This window comes from Gouania willdenowi, chromosome 17 (genome assembly GCF_900634775.1).
Source record: "Gouania willdenowi chromosome 17, fGouWil2.1, whole genome shotgun sequence".
Lineage (NCBI taxonomy): Eukaryota > Metazoa > Chordata > Actinopteri > Blenniiformes > Gobiesocidae > Gouania > Gouania willdenowi.
This window is the reverse complement of record NC_041060.1, coordinates 7,135,652-7,158,873: the sequence shown is the minus strand read 5'-3', so window position 1 is coordinate 7,158,873 and position 23,222 is coordinate 7,135,652. Positions and strand designations below refer to the sequence as shown.

General features: G+C 37.1%; 1 protein-coding gene across 1 annotated transcript in view; it reads left to right on the top strand.

The window, feature by feature from the left end:
• Positions 1-12,691, top strand: part of kcnq3 (potassium voltage-gated channel, KQT-like subfamily, member 3) — a 39,670-nt gene extending 26,979 nt beyond the window's left edge. The window contains exons 12-17 of the mRNA XM_028473325.1: positions 6,073-6,272; positions 6,384-6,489; positions 8,838-8,969; positions 9,048-9,143; positions 10,138-10,225; positions 12,008-12,691. Coding sequence (XP_028329126.1) covers positions 6,073-6,272; positions 6,384-6,489; positions 8,838-8,969; positions 9,048-9,143; positions 10,138-10,225; positions 12,008-12,691 — 1,306 coding nt within the window. The remainder of the gene's footprint in view (positions 1-6,072; positions 6,273-6,383; positions 6,490-8,837; positions 8,970-9,047; positions 9,144-10,137; positions 10,226-12,007) is intronic.
• The last annotated feature ends 10,531 nt before the right edge of the window (positions 12,692-23,222 follow it).

The following is a 23,222-nucleotide window of genomic DNA, read 5'->3' as shown; positions in this document are numbered from 1 at the left end:
TAATAATACCTGAAATGTAATAACTGGTCAATAATTTAGCAAAAGTGCTGAGTCCAAAATGTAATTAAAAAAAACCAAAATGTTACAACTGGTCAATAATGTAACAAGATGTTGGAGCCAAAATGTAAAAAAAACTTTGTGTTATTACATTATGGGGCAGGCAAAACTATTTCCCTACTAGTATAATAATTTTATTACATCATAGAGCAAGTCAATTATTCATGGATTAAAGGGCTCATTGCCTCAATGTAGAGTAGTATCAGTAGTAGTAGTATCATACACACATGCATATGTGTAAATATGTGTGTGTGGGTATAAATATGCACGCACACACATTTATATAATGACAGTAATTTTCCCCACTGCGGGATGAATAAAGAATACTCTACTATATATAAATATACTGTATATACTGCATATTCAGATTCAGTTTCAGTTCCATCCCATCCAAGAAAGCATGAAGAGACAATCACATACTGTATATAACACACAATCACAATTAAAGGTCAAGCGCATATCCAGCCGCAAATGTACCGCTCAAACACGCGGGCTCACCACTGCCCGTTTTTTTCTTTGTTGAAAAAAATTTGGTTGATTGCATTGACAGACCAACTGATCAATTCCATAATTCCATATTTGGATGAGATGCAAACAGAGGCTCCTATTAGATTCACAGAACCAGACAAAACAAAGCATCAGCAAGGACAGATACGGGTGGAGGAGAGGAAGCAGAGAAAATACGACCGCCCCCTTTGAGAAGCAGAACTGTGTGTATATATATATATATATATATCCATCAATCCATTTTCATACCCGCTTATTCCTATTTATCAGGGTCGCGGGGGTCTGCCGCTGCCAATCTCCGGCTCTCATAGGGCGCTGGGCGGGGGTACACCCTGGACAGGGCGCCAGTCCATCACAGGGCAACACAGACAGACAACCACTCATTCACTCCTATGGGCAATTTAGAGACTCCAATCAACCTTACAGTCATGTTTTTGGATTGTGGGAGGAAGCCGGAGTACCCGGAGGAAACCCACGCAGCACGGGGAGAACATGCAAACTCCACACAGAAAGGACCCAAGTGTCCACCCCAGGGCTTGAACCCAGGACCTTCTTATATGCATATATATATATATTTATTTTTTTTTGGTTTTCTTTTATTACATTTTGGGCTCAGCGCTTCTATTACATTATTGACCAGTTAGTAGATTTTGGGATTTATTACATTTTTTTTTGTACCAGTTTGGGTCTTGTTACATTCTGGGTCATTGTCACATATCGGGCTCTAACAAGTCTATTATCATGTGCTAAGCTCTTATTGTCTGCCAGTGCAAATGTCTGCTACCATCTGAAAACAAGCTAGTGACCCTTAAATCAAAGATTCATCTCCACACTTGCCTGCATGTAGAAAAAAGGCAGCCTGAATGTCTATTATTGCTGTAGAAGTCACTTCAGGTCAGCTTGTTACAGCTGAGCAATGCTTTACTCTTTCTCACTTCAGCTGTTGACCTGCTGCGTTCACTGCACTGGATTAAGTTTCCACTGCTTAAAAGCTACAGTGTACAGGGAGTCTGGTAGAGAAGAGGGGAAGTAAGGTCAGACTTTTGTTTGTTTCGCAGGCGCAAACACTGGCTTATGTTACAGCAATCCGAATGAAATGAAAGATGTTCATTCCTGGGCTAAACTTAGTTCCTTCCACTGAAATAAGGAGCCTACTGTACAACTGTATGTCTGAATCCATACAAAACGGTCTGGAAATGAGAGAAACGAAGACGCAAAGATGCAGAAACTAAACTAAAACTGGAAAGAAGTTGCTGAGCAATGGCTGGGAAATGACCAGTCTGACATTATCTTGTTGCTGTGAGCAAAGAGGTGGATGATGGCCAGGAACTGCAACAGTGCTGTAATCCCCAACAAGACCCTTTGTGTGTGTGTGTGTGTGTGTATTGGTGTGGTATTATTACATATTATTTAGCATCTCTGTGTGGTCCGTCCAAGAGAGTTCAGACCAAACCATTTCTGTGTGTGTGTGTGTGCGTGTGTCTGTGTGTGTGTATGTGTGCGTGCGTGTCTGTGTGTTTGTGTGCGTGCGTGTCTGTGTCTGTGTGTGCGTGATCTTGTTACAGGGTGATGATACTGTTGCCGCAGTATGATGTCAGTAACTTTATCTCACTATGAAGTCTTTTCTGCACCAAGGCTTCCTAATGGCTTGACTTTTTATGAACCAATTAATCAGAAAAGTTAGATTTTAATATATCCACAATTATGTTAAACAGAACTTCTGCTCTTGTGTTTTTTTACTTGTTTTTTTTAAAAAGAAATGAGTCAATGGTCTTCCACTGTTTGTTCTGTGGGGGGGGTGGGATTGTGTTTTTGTAGTTTTATACATTCATTGATATGTATATATAATTGTGTCTCGTTAATGAAAAAATAATTTAAAAAAAAAAGTAAATCAAAAAAATAGAAAAGAAAAGTTAGATTTGAAGTTAGAATGAGGAAGACATGATATTTTATACTCAGGTTTAATGCTGTACGATATAACGATATATATTGTAGTGTGATATAAAAACGTCTACCATACCATGGGTGCACTGGCCTTCTGGCAGTGTCCCGGTAGGCATAGACAAATTACCGCATGGGCAAAATGGGCACGTGCCCAGGGCCCGAGAGCCAATGGGGGCCCTTGACGTTCAGAGTTTTTTTTATTTTTTTAATGTAAAAAATATAATTGCTTTAGAATTTTTGTGGTTTTGAAAATGCAGTATGATAATAAAAGGCATATGAATGTTAAATAATTTATAATATTAAATCATTTATGTGTGATTACTCGATGACGTACTGTACCTGAAGAAATGCCCTCTCCCCCTCCCCGCTCTCCTGTGAGTGTAGAGCCCCCTCCACATTGACCAATCAGAAGGGAGAGTTGGTGACGGAGTGTTGCTTTAGCGCACCAAGCTGGACCGAAACAAAGTCATTGTCCTGGACTGTTAAGGCAGCACGCTGAAGTTTGCCTCCAGTCATTTCTGAACAGAAAGAGTTAATGGAGATTCAGATTGCTTCTCTTTGATTACATTTAGGTAAACGTTTTGTGGAGATTATAGATCGGGAGCTGACAGCTGATGCAGTGGCCAAGCGGTTAATACAGTTTTACAAAATCTACAATCTGTAAAATGTGACAAAGCAATAAAACAATGAACACGTATATGATCTGAACACTTGAGATTAGCGCAGATTCACGTGAGAAAAGTGTGCATCTGTAGTGGCTGATTCCAGAATTTGTAACGACAGAGATGTGGTTGTAAACGATAATTTACACGACTTATAGAAACACTGATACTCTGTGTAATATTCTCTGCACTAGAGCTTTACACTGTGATGGAAAATATCCATATCTTGGTAAATTGTTGTGAATCTGCTCATTTCTGTATTGGTATGAATATGGTTTTTTTTGGGGGGGAAATTGACAAGTCTGAAAAGTTATAGAAAATAATAATAGTAATATAAAAAAAAAACAAGTAGCCTTAGACACAACTTTTGAAACAATATTTGGAAAAAGCTGCTGTAAAATCAGGCATTTTAGCCTGTAAGAATCGCAGAAATTGGTCACAAAATCCTAAAGGTCATGTTACCCATTTATTTATAGAAAACATTTTTAATAAAATACATAATGAATGTCAATTTTCCATTCATGTAATTTTAAAGAAGAAATACGATATCAGGATATAAATCTACATTTACTGTGATGTAAAAGTTTCTACCTATCACACAGCACTACTCAGGTTGTCTCCATGTGTTGTTGACCTAAACGTGTGTGAAGGGGATTATGGGAGCTTTTATTTGGTGCTTCCTTACACTGGGACCAACGGGATAATCACTCCCGGCTACAGAAAGAGATTTTCTCTTCATTTAAAGCCTCCCATTCGTCAGCCTCTCACCACAGTATAACGACTTTCCCTCTATTCTGCCCCAGGGCCACATAGAGGCTCATATTGTGCGTCCGCTGTGGGAGCAAAGTCAGTGAGAACGCTCCACATTTCAGAGCTCTTGTTGTGGGCTGTGGGGAGCTCTGGTTACCCCCACCTCTCTGCCTCTTCCAAGGCACACAGGAGTCTTATTTTACTCATGGAGCTCTTGTCTTTGTGCTTCCAGATATTGTCAGACATTTGACAACAACAGTGACCGATCTCTGTGAGGCCTTCCTCTGCCAGGAGTTTACACAACAGAGAGAGAGAGAGAGGCAGAAAGGTCTTTCTCATAAAAAAAAAAAAAAACCTGAGAAGTGAAATGTGAAAAGTACAATAATGGCACGAGAAAGGTCAGGGTTAGACATTGTGATCAACAAACCATTCTCATGCTGAGCCATTATTGTGTGAGAATCAGTGCTAGTTTTGCTCATAAAATTAATCTTATTCTTTCGAGAGAAAGTAATATTATAAATAAATGAGTGGTGGGACTAGATAAAAAAAAAAAAAAAAATCTAATTAATTTGAAACTTTGTAAGTATATTGTAACTAAAATAATCGCATAACAATATTGGACGTGAGAAGCAACATTTTTCCAATTTAAATGAATTTTGGTATATAATATGACTGGATCAATTAAAACAACAAATGAGCTTAAGCAACAACATTTTGTTTATTATTTCCATCACTGAGTGCTAACATAATGTGTAATATAAAAAATATATATATATTATGATTGAATTGTTCACAAATCACACATTTAAATAAGCTTTATTCATGGTGTACCAGATTTTTTGATAAACTTTCGGTAACACTTTATTTGAAGTTTTATACATAAGGCTGACATTACGCTGTCATTATCTGTCATTAGCATTAATAATGACAGGCTATTATTAAGTGTCATTTGTTACCCTAATCCCACTGAATCATCCCTCCATCTAACCCAAATAATGCCAACATAGCTCGAGAGGTGTCATAATTTAGTGCATAAAAAACAAATCATTTTTTGTGTATGGAAATACAAAACAGCACTGAGTATACAACATTCCAAAGAAGTGGAAACTGAACAGTGCAAAACAATTGGCAAGAAATAAACAGACCAACCGATAAAGCTGACAAATTCTGTTTTAAATAGTCTTTCTACAGAGCAGTTGATAAGTTGGGTCAGACAATGCTATCTGTACCAGCTCTTTGAGCCCCGCCCACATATTCAGTCCACTACAGTCATTTATCCAGTGATTTGTCAGTCATGGAATATTTAATTTTGCCTCTGAGTGTGGATTGGCAACATTGCGTGCTCGGCGCATGTACTGTCCGAGTGTCTGTGCTAGCTGCTACATGTTTAGCATTGAGGTGGTAGCAGAGACAGATCGGCAAACTGTTTCTTGCACACAGGTAGGCTTTTGTTTTCCATTCGGTGTTATTATTTAACCTGTTCTACTCCAACCTCTTTTCTTGGAAAAACACATACACATAACAAATAAGGTTTTGCAAAGCTTCTACATGGCCAACATATTTCAGATTGAAATAGGACCCTTAGTGGTTACAGCTTATGACATTTTGTTAATATATGATACTGAGTGACAATAAATCATGTTTTAAATACAGAAATTTGTAGTCTGCCCTAAAAACCTAGATATTTACATTAAATATAAAGCCAATTCTCAGCAGCAAAGGCTACAAATGCAGAAATAATTGAACTAATATATGGACATCAACTGCAGCAAGTTTGATGATAGTAATAAACAATAGGCCAAAGATACACACGTTTTTGTACAAAAAGTTAACTAAAATGAATGCCTACGAAGCACAGCGACGATTTCTCCTCGGGTTTTCTTGTTTGTATTGTGCATCAGTATTATGGGTATACCCAAAACTCACGAAATAAGAGAGGTTCTGTTTGGAGTGCAAAAAAAAGCGATTAACTGCATTATTATTTTTTTTTATTACAATTAACGCGTTAAAGTCCCAGCTCTTCTGTAAATACATCTTTGTCCCAAAAAAAGAGTGTTTTAATATGTTAATCAGTTATTTCAGCACTATCTCTGTTTCTGCTAGTTGTGGCATCAATGTAATATTTTCACATTCTGTTTTATCACCTTTTCAGTCAGAAACTGAGTTTACTTGAGCGCGTTCGCCTTCCCAATGCAAAGCCTTTAGTGGGGATGAACAGGAAACCGACTGGTAACGCCGACAGCATCGAAGAAAGCCCTTCCAAGGAGCCCAAACCTGCTGGCTTCAGTAATCGCGAACGCTTCCGCACCGCCTTTCGTATGAAGGCCTACACCCTCCGCCAGAGCTCTGAAGGTCATTCAAACACTTTGAGTTAGACTTAAACAGATTTATTCAAAAGCCATTACTGCATTGTTTCTTCATACATTTTTTGTTGTTTTTATTTGGATTATTTTTGTCTTTCAGATGCAGGAGCCTTGGCAGACCCAGCCTTAGAGGAGCGGGGTTTTCCTGCAGATATCCTCATGGAGGACATGATCCCTACGCTGAAACTGGTCATCAGGGCAGTTAGGTGAGAAAAATCAGTTCCTATAAAACACATTTTGAACTCAAGAACCAGGGGCCAAATCCGGCCCTTTATAGCATCAAATTTGGTCCGAGTTAAAATGTTTGAAAATACATTTGTAAATTAACATTTGTAAATTACCAACTAATTCAGTCATAGATATCTCGGTCCCTCCAAATACAAAAATGTAATTCAAATCCACAATGCAAGGTTTGCATGATTATTATTATTATTTTTACTTTATTATTTTTTAATGCATAAAATAAATTTGAATAGATATAGAGGGATTTTAAAGATTTTTCAAAAACAGCAGTCATGGCCAGACAGTCGCACAACATGATATTTTGACACTTTGAATAACAGAATAAATTATTGAAGTAATTCAATAAGTAACATTTAAAGAAAAATAATAATGATCAAAGTGAGGGCATATATACTGTTACTACATTATTTGATATGTTTTTATGCATTTAAACTTTTTATAACTAAAATAAGTGCAGTCATCAATATTATTATTATTATTATTATTATTATTATTATTATTATTATTATTATTGTTATTGTTATTATTGTTATTATTTTATTATTATTATTATTATTATTATTATTATTATTATTATTAATAATAATAATAATAAAGACCACAGTAATAGTATTATTAATAATAACTAAAATAAAAAGTTTGAATTACTTTGTGCAGTCCAAATATTGCATCAAGCCTTCAACTACCTACATAATTTTATGAATAATAGGGAAAAAACGAAGTTTAAATACATTATAAAAGGCCGTCAAATAGTTTACTTTTTTATTTCTCACGTTATGAATTTCCCATAAGACCTCACTCTGCAGCTTTACAAAAGCTCCCCCCACATACTGACATTACATTAGTGAACCTATAGGCGAACAGCTGACATAATGCAGGAATTCAATCTAGCGTGAGATGAGTGACTAAAGCCTGTGAAAACACGGCTTCCTTCCACTCCTTTATCTGGAGGCTGAATGGGTTTGTGAATGGGATGCTCAGACCTGGAGAGGCTTTAATTTCAGGACCCGTCACTTTCCAGCCAACATCAGAGCTCACACAGCAAGTTTAGGTTTGGGTCTCTGGGAAGAAACGAGTGAAAATAGGAGCTCGCTGACGCACAAAAGGAGGAGCTCCGTGGGTGGTAGGGCTGGCTTCAAGGTCAAAAGTCTGTTGGAGTAATGAAAAAAGTTTGATTTCCAGTGTTGGAGTTATAGTCAGCATTTCTGAGCAGTGCAGTGAATCATATACTTTTCAATTCTACAAAAAAAAAGGTAAACATATTTCTGGGTGATGAATGCATTGTGCTTGGGTAAAAACACAGTTTTGCCTACAGTGGGAGTGGTTACAGATAAAGAAAAGTAGGTCAGGATGATAGTTTTGGTGCAGTGGATTTGAAGTGGGTCACTGCTTTATAGTGAAACAAGTGTTTTTGGTTTTTTTATACCTCACAAGTGAGTGTTTGATAAAATGAATTACGCTATGCTAAGGTAGATTATTTACCTCTGTTAGGTTTAGAGCAGGGGTTTTAGTTCAGGGGCTAAATACAGAGCAGTTTTATCTGTTTTATACATATTTCGACATTATTGTGCCCTAGTTTACACTTCTACGTATACGTAAAATAAAAAATATGTAAGAAACCGACAATATCCAAGCAATAAGTGATTTTTATAAGTGATCCTACATTTTGTGAACAATTTCTATTTAATTAATGAAAACGTTACGTGAAAATTGAAGGATTTTGGAAGAATTTTGAGTTTTTCAACAGTTTAACACTCAAAACTGACTGCAATCATGCAATATAAGCACCAGGAGTGTTGAGTTTCATTTACACAATGATTCATGTTTTCTCTGTAGTTTTTACTTTCTCCTATGAGCCGAATTGGATGCTCCAAAGGGCCGGATTTGGTTCAGGCCCTTGAGTTTGACACATGTGGTATAGGGGCTTCGATTTTCCATGATTGCGGAAATCGGATGCAAATATTTTGGGACTATTATTATTATTGGGGACAATATCACACATTTACGCACCGTTTTCCACTAGGAAGCAAGTGGTTCAATGTGGCACAACTATAGCAAACGGGACAGACGTCAAATATCACGCAAAATTTTGTGATTTCAGTGCATATATTTGGTGTAAATATAGCAAAGAAAGAAATCGATAACATTTAACTCTTTATTAAGCATGTTTGGCACGATTTCAGAAAACAAAACGGGGGAATTTGGGGAATTTTGAAATGGAAAATCTGAGCCTCTAAATGAAAAAACTTTGTTTTCAACTCCAATCAAATGTTTAATAATGAAGTTAAAATCTAAGTCTTTTCCCTCACAGAATCATGCAATTTCTCCTCAACAAGAAGCGATTCAAGGAGACTTTGAGGCCTTATGATGTCAAAGATGTAATAGAGCAGTATTCTGCTGGACACTTGGACATGCTCTGTAGAATAAAATACCTCCAGACAAGGTAAGCATGACAATCCAGATATCAGAGGTTTGTTTCAAAACTAGTATGTGTTGATTCACTCTATGCTTATCACGTTAGGATCGACATGATTCTTGCCCCTGGGCCTCTGCTAACCCCGAAACACAAGAAAACTCAGAAAACACCTTTTGCCTACCCGTCCAATCAGTCGCCCAAGTACTGCTTTGCTTTTTCTTTATTCAAGCAACAATACTTTATACCAGTGGTTCCCAAACTTTTTCTGTTGTGCCACCCTTTAAAAAATGAAACATTTTAAGGGCCCCCATATGTCATAAAAAATTCAACAAAATCGGTAAAAGAAATGTTACCTTTGTTGAAAAAGGCCAAAATTGTGATTCTCCTCCTTCAAAACTCATAAAAAAAGCTCTTTGAGTGCAAAGAATTAAAGAACTAGGTAACTTTTTCAACTTAATAAATCCTTCTCGTTGTCCCTGTGAGGATAATACAAGTGTTTATGGGGTGATAGGGGGGTCCTTCATCTCTCCCTGCTGTCTCTGGCCAGAAAACCGCACTTGCAACTTTCCTGCCTCCAACCCGGTGGCAAGACGTATTGCTTTATGGAAGCCCAATAGAAACTATTGCTAGATTATGACCAGCACTGTAGCTGCACACGTTTGTCTACAAATTCACTTTTCTCAAACTTGTACCATGGTGGAGCAAAGGAACGGAGCAACTCCATGCAGTGACAGCAGCAGCAACCCAGCGCTCCATCAGGCAACACACACACAAATATATATCCATCCATGCATTTTTGGAGCTGCTTTGTCAGCACACAAACAAACACATCACACACATTTCCACACTCCCTTACGTATTACTCCCACATCATTCATAGCTGTGGGGTGGGGCAGGCGGCGGGGGGTGCAGAGTTTTTACGACTGTGACATAATCAAAAGGGACCTTTAGGGGGAGTGCTAAGTGCAAGTTACTTAGTTCTGCTTTAATAATTTTTTTGACAGTTTTTCATGCTCAATGACCCTCGTGCTCCCCCTGCTATGACGTCACGCCCCCTACTAGCTGGCGCACCCTCCAGTTTGGGAACCACTGCTTTATACTATAATCAAACCTTTGTATAGATGTGTACAGTGTGTTCATTTGTTCAAATCACATTTCAATGACATCCTTCTCTACACGTTATATTTTGTTGCAGACATGAGACCTACCTTGCGAAAACCGCCTCGATGGCAGATAATGAAGACCAAAGCATGATGGGTAGATTTGTTCGTGTGGAGAGACAGGTGAGAATATATGGTGTGATGAGAAACTTTGACAGGGAAAAAAACTTTTATTTTAGTCAATTTATAATCTTACGTATATTGGTGATCCTACTTAAATGACATACGATTTAACATGTAATAATATACATCCAAATTAAGTGCTATATCCCAGTTTCTGTCCAGTTTTTTGAGGTGCATCAGCAAAAAGAACAGGGATTCTTTTCCTCTATAATTTTACAGACACACTGTAAAGATTATATGTCAGGGTTTGACTGCAACGTGATCCACGGTTTGTAATCTGATTATAGCATCTTCATCTGACAGCGTACATTATACGGTGTCAGAAATGAAAGCACTACTGCTGTGTTGGTGAGAACAGATATGGTGGATTAGGATCATCGACATCTAAAACTGTGTCAATGAGCACTCATACTTGACATGGGCAACAGGTGGCATGGGGACCACATGTGGTCCTCGGTTTAATTTTGTGCGGACCCCAAAATAAATGTGCAAAATGACTCCAAAAGCACACAAGATTACCACAACATTACAGAAAAATATACAAAACGACATCAAAATACACTAAATTGCCTCTTCAAACACAAAATCACAAAAACAACAGAAATGAATACCAAAAACACAAAAAATCAGAGGAAATATACAAAACAACACAAATTAATACAAAAAAGACATAAAATTAAGAGAAAATATACAAAACCTCTGAACATAAATACACAGATTGACTCCAAAAACAACACAAATAAAAGGGGAGGGAAAACTAAAACACAACAAAAAGATGACAACAAAATAAACACACAAAGCTAAAACAAAAATACACTAAATCATTCCAAAAATACACAAAACACAAAATGACTCTAAAACCACAGTCAGCAATGATGTATTTTAGTATATATAAATGTAATCAAAGACAACTACAAAATGAAATGAAATAATTAAAAAAACAGCGACAACAAAAATGACAGAGGTATTTTTCAGATGAGCAGTAGTGCGCGATGGTTCCACATTACTGGTGTTTTCTTTAAAGAAATGTGTGTTACAGAAAGTTCTGATGATGCCAATGGAACCATCCAGCAATCTCTGATTTTTTCATGCTAGCTCTGTAGCTAGCTTGTGTAATGTTATAATGTTTCCCCCCGTAATTCCTGCAGAGACCTTTTGTCAGACTTAGGCAACTGGTGGCCCGGGGGCCACATGCGACCCTCGGTCTAATTTTATGCGGCCCCTCAAAGTAAATGTACAAAATGACAGAAAAATACACAAAATAAAAGCAAGAATACATTAAAAAATGCAAAGAATTACAACATTGCAGTAATATAGAAATAGAAAATATTTCTAAAACACACAAAACTGCTACAAAAATGAACAAAACAACAACAGTAATACACAAAAAGATTAAAAAAAATGACTCCACAAACCCACAGTACTAACAAAAAAGCAAAACAACGACAGACATACACAAAAATGACTCCAAAAAAACACAAAATGACAGCACAAATACACAATATGACACCAAAAAACACAAAAGGAGTACAGAAATGCACAACGAGCAAGACAACAACAAACATACACAGAATGACAGAAAAACACACAAAATGACTACAAAAATGATAGTTGTTTCCTGTATTAATGCTCAGATTAGTCATTATTCTAAATGCTGACATGAACGTTGATAATGTGGCCCTTCGATCAAACAAGCACATTTTTGTGGCCCCGCTGAGATAAAAGTTGCCCACCACTGCCTTAAGTGGTCACTTCCTGCTGATGTAGGCTAATGTGTTCCAGGTTGAGGACATGGAGAAGAAGCTGGACTTCCTGGTGGACATGCACATCCAGCACACGGAGCATCTGCAGGTGGACTCTGCCGGCACTGCCCACATGACCTTGGAGACCTGCGACACCGCGGGAAATGGTGAAATCCGACGGGTTTTTCTCAACTACGCCGAAGCATTTCCACACATGTCTTACCAGGTGCCTATTAGCAAAGGGAACTCTTTCCTCAGAGGACGAGCAGCCAAGGACGGGAGGGGTTTGGTTGAAGGCGGCCTCGTGGCTTCAGATCAACAAGCCCCGCCTAGATCTCACGGTGCCATCCCCACGTACACGGAGCGTCCGACAGTCTTACCCATCAGCTCCCTGCAGGACATATCCGTGAGGCCAGGGAGGACCACAGGGGGGCGGGGGGCCGACTCACCCCTTTCCATGCTTTCTGTGAACCACGAGGAACTGGAACGTTCCCTCAGTGGGTTCAGCATCTCCGGGGAGCGGGAGGGGGAGAATGGGGACGAGTTGTCCATTGGGACCGGGTTGGCAACTGGGGATGCCAGCTGGACGAGACCTAGACCCAACTACCTGGCGGAGGGAGAGACAGACACGGACACTGACCCTTTCACACCTAGCGGTGGTCCGTTACCTCTCTCCTCCACCGGGGAGGGATTCGGTGAAGCAGTGTGGAACACGCCACCCTGAGAAGTAGATGTTTCTTTATAATCAAAGAAATCTGCGACTCTCGAGTTAAAAACTTAAATCCAACCCATGCCTCTAAATCCCAACGCTGTGGGTGAAAGCTACACCTCTGGACCAAACCTTTAAGATGAAAGGTGGGTGTGGTCAGCCTCGATCCATGCCAGGTCACTAAAGGAGGGTGAACGCCATCTGGAGGCTGTCCCGTCCTGAAATAGAGCCATGGCACAACAAAGACTGCCCAGGAACAACAAAAAAAAGGGAAAACGTACCATTTGTAAATTAAAACTCTGTACAGTGCAGTCTTTGCAAAAACTTAGCCGGAAATTAAGAAAACGGATTGATATACATCCAATGTACACCCAAAAAGCTTTACTGCTGCACAGCCAACAGCACTGCATGTAACGCATGCGACTTTTAGTGTAGTCACTGCAACGTTCAGGACATCAGGAGACGTGGGGAAAGAGGTTGAATGGAAACATATACTTGCTATGCCATTTTGTAACACTTATTTTTCTATATAACTACATTTTTATTCTTTATTATCTTTTTTTTTGTTGCATGGTTTGCATGATAATGCACCATCCGTGGAGTTGGAGAGTGACGCTGGAACCAAAAGTCTCCTGTCTGTCGATGTCGTGTGTTTACGTGGAGACGCGTTGAATGAGAGAGAGAATGAGGACCTTCACCACACTGACTCGTCAATGGCATCGTATTCCAAATTCTTATTTTTCCACGTTGTGCTGACGATAAGCTCTGTCTGTAACACTTTACTTGAAGTTTTATAGATAAGGCTGACATTACGTGGTCATTATTATAACACGACACCTGTCATTAGCATAAATATGGTTCCATTAAGAGTCGTTCGTTAATCTAAACCCTAACCCTTTTTTATTACATTGTTGGTTGGGCGATAATCTGATTTTGATCTCACAGGAACCTGCAGGCCTCTACCTCTTTTATTGAGTCCTGGACCTGTTTTATTGAGAAGTTTTTTTTTTTTACTTTGTTCCTTTATGTATTGAATTATATTCTATTATATTATTTTACTCATAGAGGAAGTGAAAAGGGGTTCCTGTAGCTTGTTCCCATTAAAATTCTGTCCCTACCTAACCCTAACCCCCCTAGATTCCTCCACCTAACCCAAAAAATGCCAACATAGCGCCAACAGTGTCATAATTTAGCAAACAACTCTTAAAGATTCAGTCCGCAACTCTCAGATCCCTCCCTCCCCGCTGCTCTCTTGCCCTGCCTCCAAACTTTCCAAAGTCCCTCCCTCAGAGGAGCTAACAAGCTAACGTTAGTCCGACAGCAACATTACAGTAATATAACAGGCACTGTTAAATTATTACTGCAGTGCTTCTCTCTCTCAATGTGCACACATCTCAGCAGAAGCAGCAACAACACAGTGTCACTTACAGCAGCGCACACAGAGGCTGCTGCACGCACATGAACAACACATCACTACAGAGTTGTAGTGTAACAATTACAAATCAAACATAATGTAAATAAAGCACAAATAATTACCTTTCAAGCAGAAAAGTCACCAATCCCATCTTCTATTCCTCCAGACCATACACTGAAAAAAGACGGCACTCCAGACCCGGGAAAGGGGCGGGGCCTGTGAGCAACAGCTGTCAGACAGTCCATCAAACACATGGCTCTAATTGGTTCTTTTTGCTCGGTCATTCTGGCAATCTGCCAAAGGCTGCAGAAGCAGCAGGGGGACTCAATGATCCTGTAAAGCTGTCCTTACATAGTGACAGCTTCAGCAAATATGACAAAAAGTCACTTTTATAAGAGCTGCAGACTGCACCTTTAATTTCTGCCTAATGTATAAAACTTCTAGTAAAGTGTTTTTGTTCTGTCCGATCTCAGTCTTCTGTCTTCACATACTGTACCTGTGCGTGAGGTTTTTGTACAAACTGAAAGAATGGGCACATTTTGAAATACTAAGTCTCTGCTGCGTTCTTAGCACATTCATTCAGGGATATGAACCACCTCTGTTTTTGGACTTTAAAGGTGTTACAGTTGTTTTCATCAAAGTATTATAAAGAATTTGGGTCATCACGACTCACGAGAAAAATAAACATGTATTTTAGCGAGAATATCGAAATGATTTATAATCAAAGGGAATTCATTTCTAAAGCATCCAAATCGAAAAAAAAAAGTGTATTGTAATTTTGTCAATTTGGATCTATTTCATTTATTTATTTATTCATTTTTGACAGTTTCTTGTAAATTTAGTAGAATTATTAACATTGTTTTTTTTTTTTTTTGTCTGACCTGTACATCTTCTACAATCAAACAGAAGTGTAACTAACATGACTTTTATTCAAAACAATGCTGTATTTATTTTCCTAGCAGTACAAAAAACAACAAAAAAACATTGCATACTGGTTGGACCGAGATTAACTTGAGATATTACAAATTGGAATATTAGTACACATTACATTAGGGGTGCCCAAGTCTGGTCCTGGAGAGTCCCTATCCTGCATGTTTTAGATGCTACCCTGATAGTAAACGGTAGCTAGTTTTCAGAGCTCTAAACATGCAGGACCTTCTCTTGAGGGTCTTGAGCACCTCTGCGTTACAATATTTTTGTAGGGGGTGATGTCAAAAAGATTTGTGTTTGCAGGGCACATTTTTTTTTTTTTTTTACAAGAAGCTCAATAAATAAAAACCAACTGCTGCAAACCAACCACATATAGGCCTGAACTGCTTTTAATACCTTAGATTTAGGACGACTGAAACCATATGTTATATTCAACAATTAACTATACACACGAGATTATTATTATTATTATTATTATGAATATTGTTATTACTACATATGTAGCATGCTTCCACACCTTCAGGGTTAGTTTCACCTTGGCTTCCTCTCCAGGCTTTAGCATTATGTCATCACTACTGCTGTCGACTCAGTTTGAAGATATTTGAGTTTCTTCATGTTTATCAGGGGAGGATGTCTTACTATAATAGTACAACAAATTTGAAACCTTTGTCAATGGTAATAATGACAGTGAAGCCAAATGTTAGATAACTTGTATCTAGCTTTTTTACGCTGATGAGTTTAAGTGTATATGGGAATTATTTGTAGTTGTATACTAAGTGCTAAAATAAATTATAAAAAAGGTAATTTTATAAAATCTTACTGATGTTGTTACATAACTACGAATGAAGCAAGATTTAACCAGATTACTTTCCCAGTAGTGTTGTAGTCAAGACAAGAGGTGGGCAATACGGACCAAAATCATGATATTTTTTTCTCAAAATAATGATATAAGATATATACTGTATATATATATTTTTTAACTCAAGGAAATGTTATGAAAAAGACAATTCTGGGTTAAATTTGATGGAAAATGCCCCACAGGCACATTTATTAACAAACAGCTAAACAATATGTGCCACTTTTGGCTTTTTCTCCTGCGAGGGACAGCATGTGTGAGTGACACACTTTGCTTTTCTTGCTGTTCTGAGAAGTAGCAAAAGCAGTGACTCTTTAAACGAGGATTTTAATGCAAAAAAATAACTAAAAATAATAGAAATATATTGATATCGGCGATATTGTATTTTTCTATATCGCCAAAATAGAAATCTTCATATATCTTGAATCTCGATATATTGCCCAGGCCTACTCTAGACCACTCTATTTGAGACCAAAACTTACCCGAATGCAAGGCAAGACCAATACTTTTGGGAATTGAGACCAAGTAAAGACCAAGACCATTAAAATCTATTTTGAAAACCATTACAGGGTTGAACAGTTAAAGATCATTCTCTCTTTCAAATCACAACTTGCAAAAATCTCAAATCTTGACAGATTTCTCAGAAAAAAATAAATGTGTAATTAAAAGCCACTGATAAGTCCAGAATTAATTCAAATACGTGAAAATAAGATGATTATTTCTTTGGTGAATGAGGCAGAACAATCAGTGAGCTAATGAAATTGCAACATTTATTCATGAGATGTCGTTCCAAAAATAGCAGATCATTGCTGGTCTCCACTGGTTTTGATGGAAAATCCCGAGTCCAGCCAGTCTGAAACAAGACTATGGCTGTGTTGGAAATGGCACATTCAGTACTATACACTGCAAAGTCAATGAGTATATACTGTGGTGTCTACTATATACTGTATGTATAATTAAAATGATGAGCCTTCCCTCTGAAGTATACTTCCAAGTTTCCCAAGATGCTTTTCAAACCTACAACAAAAACCTGATGCACACTGAGGCTAAATATCTCCGTTGATTCTCCACTTTTGAAAGCTCTGAAAACATTTTCAGAAATGTGACCAAGTAGAATATCAACATGTGTTCAATTAATCCATAAAACTCACATAAAAATATTTCATTCTGATATTTTGGAGATTCTGCATTCTCCATTATTTACTACTGACTAAAACTTCCGGTTAACTTCAAAACAAGAGCCCTATTTACAAATGTGTTCAAAAACTAATGAAAGAAAAGAAGAGATGCTTTTACTTTGAAAAGGGGATGTTTGCCTTTTAGCTTTAAGCCCGTCCCAGTACGATTTTACATTCTGCTCACAATCAATCAATACTTCTATAGCGCAGATTACAACAAAGGTAATCTCAAAGCGCTTATCAAAATATAAGATTCACAATAATAAGGAAAAAATCTACATGAACAAGCATTTAGCGACAGTGGGAAGAAACAACTTCCTTTTAACAGGAAGAAATCTCTAGCAGAACCAGGTTCAGAGGTGGCAGCCATCTGCGTCGACTGGTTGGGGTTAGTAGACAGAAGGACCAACAGAACAGGATAGAACATCAGAGTGTTCCAGACTAATTGAGCTGTGAACCACAGATCAGGAATAGCCATCATCAGCTTCACGACACCTGAAACAGAGCAGAGAGAGAAGGAAGAGGAGAAGGCACTGACTGCAGAAAAACATGATACAGTATTATCAAGTCAGCCTGCCTTGGCCTTGGGCCTCACTCCCAGTGGCCTAGTCAACATTTATTATAAAGGTGACAAATATCCTTCCTTTTATTGGTAAGCTAACAGCGACTCCAAGGTCTGTGAATGTGACCGTTCACAGACGAGCCCATGTCCGCTCTAACGGTTAGGTTTTGTTATGATTCATGCATCATGGGGCAGTTGAGTTCATGACTAGTGTGCCCATCGTGCATACTTAAAAAATGTCCCCATATAGTATACATCCGGGTATTTCTTTCTTGCGTACTCAATCTTTCCATACTATCTAATGTGAATGCACTACATACTCATTTTGACGTCAGACTTAGTATGAGTAGTATGTTAGTATGACATTTCAAACACAGTCCCAGTCCTTCAAAATATGGTCTCGAGTACTACAACACTATCTCCTAGCTTCAGTTCATGAAGTTGAACTCGACTTGGAGATGTTTATTATCCTCATAAAACATTGTATATTATCATTATTTGTGTCTATCTCTTAATGAAAGATGATGAAATAATTTGCTGCTTTGACTAAAGCCTGAAGTGGAAGCCAATCTGTTTAATAACACAAATCCTTATTCTTCTTCTTATTATGAAGTATAACTATATATTTATCTTACTGTATCAATCCTGTTGCTCTTACTGGTATTCTCCTATAAACCGATTAAAAACCAGTTAAAGAAATAATCTTCCAATGCCAATATATAAAAATAAAGTTTATAATGTAACATTCAGTCACTAGAGCAGGAATTACTTGTATTTATTAATTCAGTGCCACTGCATTATCAACGCAGTTTATTATTACTGGCTATTTGTTTTCCTCTTTTTCCCCCCATGCAGTTTTTTTACCATTTGTGTAAAAACACACGTGGAATCTCCACTGGGATGTGTTCATAGAAATGTCAAGTTTTCATCGTCTGTTGTTTCATCTATTTGTGTAACAAAATGTTTAAATGTTCTCATTTCTTCTGGGAGACGTTGGTCATAAATGTTTTTTTTTTTTTTTTTTTTTAATTCTTGCTTTGCACGTCAAGTCGAAAAAATGACTTAAATTCTCAAAGGTTTTCTTTGAGTTGTAGCTTCCATATTGCTTCCTTTAAAGTAAATACGATCAAAACAAAGTCAGTATAATTTCAATAACATGACAACAACTGTTAAGTCTAGGCCAGGGGTGTCAAACTCATTTTAGTTCAGGGGCCAAATACGGTGGTTTTAGGTGGGAAAACTTACAATTTCAACTTAAATGTGCACTTCCAGTTATTAATGAGTAATAAAGTATGGAAGGCATCAACGATATCTAAGCAATAAGTGACAGATACTTACATTTATTTTTGAGAGATTTTGTGGAATAATTTGAGAAAACTAGCAGGATGGAAACGTTTTTTCAACAACAATGTATAATTGACATATTTGGTAATTTACACAATTACTCATGTTTTCTTTGTCATTTTCACTTTCTCCTGCGGGCCGAATCGGATAATCTAAAGGGCCGGATTTGGTCACCGGGCTTTGAGTTTGACACAGGTGGTCTAGGCTGTCAAACTACATGAAAACTTTGGGTTAAAACTAAAAAAGTCTTCCAGGACACTGGGGGAAAGTAATGCTAGCAAAGGTTTTTCTCTTCCACAGTAGTTTTAATATTTCATTTTAAGTTATTAACCAGAGCATTGGTTTCATTCATTTTTCTCACACGGCCCAAAAAGAAAAGAATTGTAACTATGTATGAAATGATACATTTTCTGAGTGAATGGATGTGTTTATGTAAAGGTTTGTCTCTGTTTTTTTGTTTTTTTTTGTCTCAGTCCCTGCACCCACATCAGCGTTTGTTGGTATAAATGAGGAAAAAACAAAGTGTGTACTTGTTAATGATTGGTTGGTCTTAAAATGTATTGAAAGTATTGAAAACTAATTGTTTGTCCCCTTTTTATCTGTTTTTGGAAATAGTGAAACAACTTTTACAGAATACTTATAATGTACTTTTAACACAAAAAAAGGACTAAGAACAGATATTGCATTAAATAAATATTTTCCATCAGGACAACTTTTTGTAATGTTTAAAACAAATTCATTAGATAATAAGACGATTTATTTCATTACTTTTTAGCGTAAAGTAACATCTGAATCTCCTTTCTTTTGTACACATGGGTGCTCTGAAGTGAAACTATTGTGTTGTTGTGTCCGTAAAGATGTGCTTTTAAATGTGGTTTAAATGACATATTTTGCACGTGTCGAGGTTAAATTTCATTTTTCCTTGTTTGGACAATCAACGTTATTATTTACTGTCTTTGCCCTTTTGAACATTGTTTAGAAATCAATTTGTTCAACTTTGATTTACATGTGATCTTTTTTGGAATGTTTAGAATCATCTCCAAAAACACAGACCATTTTAAATTTGAAATAGATTTTAAATAGAAATACAAAAGCTTAATAGTTTTGACTGCCATGGGTTTTATGTATTTATTTATTTATTTATTTATTTATTTGTTTGTTTGTTTGTTATATAAATGTCTTTAACCTGAGCTGAAAATGCATACATTTTTTGTAATTTTTTATTTTAGTGTAATCTCTATTGTCTTTATATATATATATATATATATATATATATATATATATATATATATATATATATATATATATATATATATGAGCTTCAATTGGTTTCCATTTAACCCATGAGTGGAAGTCTTTGGACGTTCTGCTTTTCAATTTCTTAACAATAAAGGGTTTGATTTAGTTTTGTGGTCAAAATACTATTTATTCATTCAGGTAATATTTGGGGAATTTTTCTGTTTTTAATTTTGACGATCTCACCTCAGTTGTCAGAACGGGCACATGGAAAGTATTGCCTCCGCTTTGTTGCCATTTCCAAAAAGCTAAAAGTGCCAGCAGCTCTTATTTAGGAGACGCTTCATTAAAAAAATAAAAAAATCTAATGAGCCATTTTTAATTCCACATGTTGCATAATATCCGATTGCGTGTTTTTAAAAACTTTGACGTTAAAGTTTCCCATTGTCTTTGAAAGCAATTTACTCAAGCATTATGTGTGTGTGCGTGTGTGTGTGTGTGTGTGTGTGTGTGTGTGTGTGTGTGTGTGTGTGTGTGTGTGTGTGTGTGTGTGTGTGTGTGTGTGTGTGTGTGTGTGTGTGTGTGTGTGTGTGTGTGTGTGTGTGTGTGTGTGTGTGTGTGTGTCACTCAATTCTGTGATGTGTGTTACCTCTGTATGTGCATGATTCTGATGGAAAGGAGCACTTTATGGCATCCATGTAGTCGAGAGGGCAATGGTGCTTGCTGTGACTTTATCCCCATGAGTTTGTTTGTATCCACGGTAACGGCATACCAAGTAATGCACTGATGGACACGTATATATATATATATATATATATATATATATATATATATATATATATACTGAATATGAAGAAACATGTCATTCTTTGGACATTTTGATTGCTGAAAATTATTTGTGCCTTGGCGTTTTTACAGAACTGTTGTCTTTCTTTTTTCTTACTCTGGTCAGTGCTTTTCTCACGGTTGCTGTTGGTTTCCTCACAAAGCTTTTGGTCAAATTTCAGCAGAAAACTGGCTTTGCTAACAACAACTTTTTGGCACAACATCAGAATATTAAATGATCGAAGGACAAAAACTGGGCCAAAGCTGAAAGAAGTTAGACTTGAATACAAGATATGGGCCTAAGGGCTTAGCCAGAATCATGTAGCATGTTGGCTAATCAGTGCTAATTAGCATTATTGCTAGTTGCTTAAAACTTCCCGCTCGCTACTTTAGATAGGTGATGTTGAAATATATATTTATTTGTAAGTTTTATACATAAGGCTGACATTACACTGTCGTTAGCATGAATAAGGTGGCATGAAGGCTGTCATTAAGTGTCTTCATTCGCTAAATTGTGGCACCTTTCGCTAAGTGATGACACCGTTGGAGCTATGTTGGCATTTTTCGGGTTAAGGACGAGAGACATTTTTTTAATTAACTCCAACAAACTTCTGATACGATACCGATATAGCAGCCTTACATGTTGACCGATACAACATCGACCCGATACGATATCAGCACGAATCGTACATACTTTTATTACTTATTTTGTAGTGTGGAATGTGAGAAAAGACTTGATCAAGTGATGTTTCTCAGACAGAGAACAATAGTCAACAAGTCAAAGTCACTTCAGTTATTTTTTTACTGTCAATATATGGTGGGAACAACTGAGGGCGGGGACAAAAACAGCTAAAACTTATCGGAGCGCTTATATTAGAGATTTTAGATACAGTCCGATAAAATCCGATATTCATTTTCTTGCTGATATCGGACCGATATTCGATATCAATATCAGATCGGGACACCCTCGTTGAATTTGCCGCTTACAAGATTGTTTTTGTATCCATCACAAAAAAATGGGTTTGTTGACAAAAAATATTCCTGTGACTTTAACTTTGGAAAAATGTCATGCTTTGCATTGTGGGATTGGGAATCGAGTAAAAGAATGAAAAGACGCCACTTAGAGGGAAAGTTTCTTTAAGAGGTGTTTTTATTTCATTCCTACCATGATTTCTTGTGTTTCTTTGCCAAACAATGAAGACAGTGATTCGATTGACCTCATTTTTGTTCCCTGTGATATGACATCACTCCGTTAAACAGTCAATTTCAGCTGTATGTTCCCTTGAAGCCACAATATCAACATCCGCCATTTATTTTGATTTTTTTGCACAACTTTCAATCCGTGACAAACACCAGAAATGTCAATTTGGAAGTTTGTTTTTGGGGTCACATTAGCTAGTCCCCAACAGCTTTGATATATTTATTCCAAACCTCCCACAGCCCACGTGCAGTACCTTCCAAAACCACCAGGGGGATTAATCTGACTCACCAACCCCTATGAATCATTAAGTGCCATGTTTTAAATGAGAATGCCACCCATCTATGTGATCACAGATATACTATCTAATTTGAAACAAATAATTCCAATACATATATATATATATACCCTAGCTAACACGCATTTTTAATTTTAAGAGAAGTATTCGAATGGTTTTTTTTTTGCTCCCTAAACAAAACTCCCCATAAGAGGAAGACAGAGAGCAAATAGTCATAATGATTCTAATGTTCATGCACACTGATTGTGTGTTAAATGAATCCGAATACAGGCAGGTAAATAAGTTGGACGCCCTTTTAAAACACGTATTAAGTGTTAATATTCTCACCTTCTCTTCTTGCTCAGATGTTGGATGTGTCCATCAGCTTTGTGAGTAACAACCATCAGCAGCTTTTTAGGTCAGAAAACAGCATTTGTTTTTTTTTAGTGTCACTTTAAAGAAAGTTTGGACAACTTTACACCCGTGGCCTTCAGAGCTGTGTGTCTTTTTTTCCTCATTCCAGTTGGAAATGACAACAAACTCACCGCTTCTGTTTGGTATTTCAGAACTTTACATTTTTGGTTTTGAGGCTATAATATGCAATTGTTTGTTTGTTTGTTTGTTTTCTTCATTTGAAGTATTTTCAATTGCACCAATTATTAATAAAGAATTACATTGATAATTTGTAGTGTCAGCTCTTTTTGTTATTCTTTACAATAGATATTT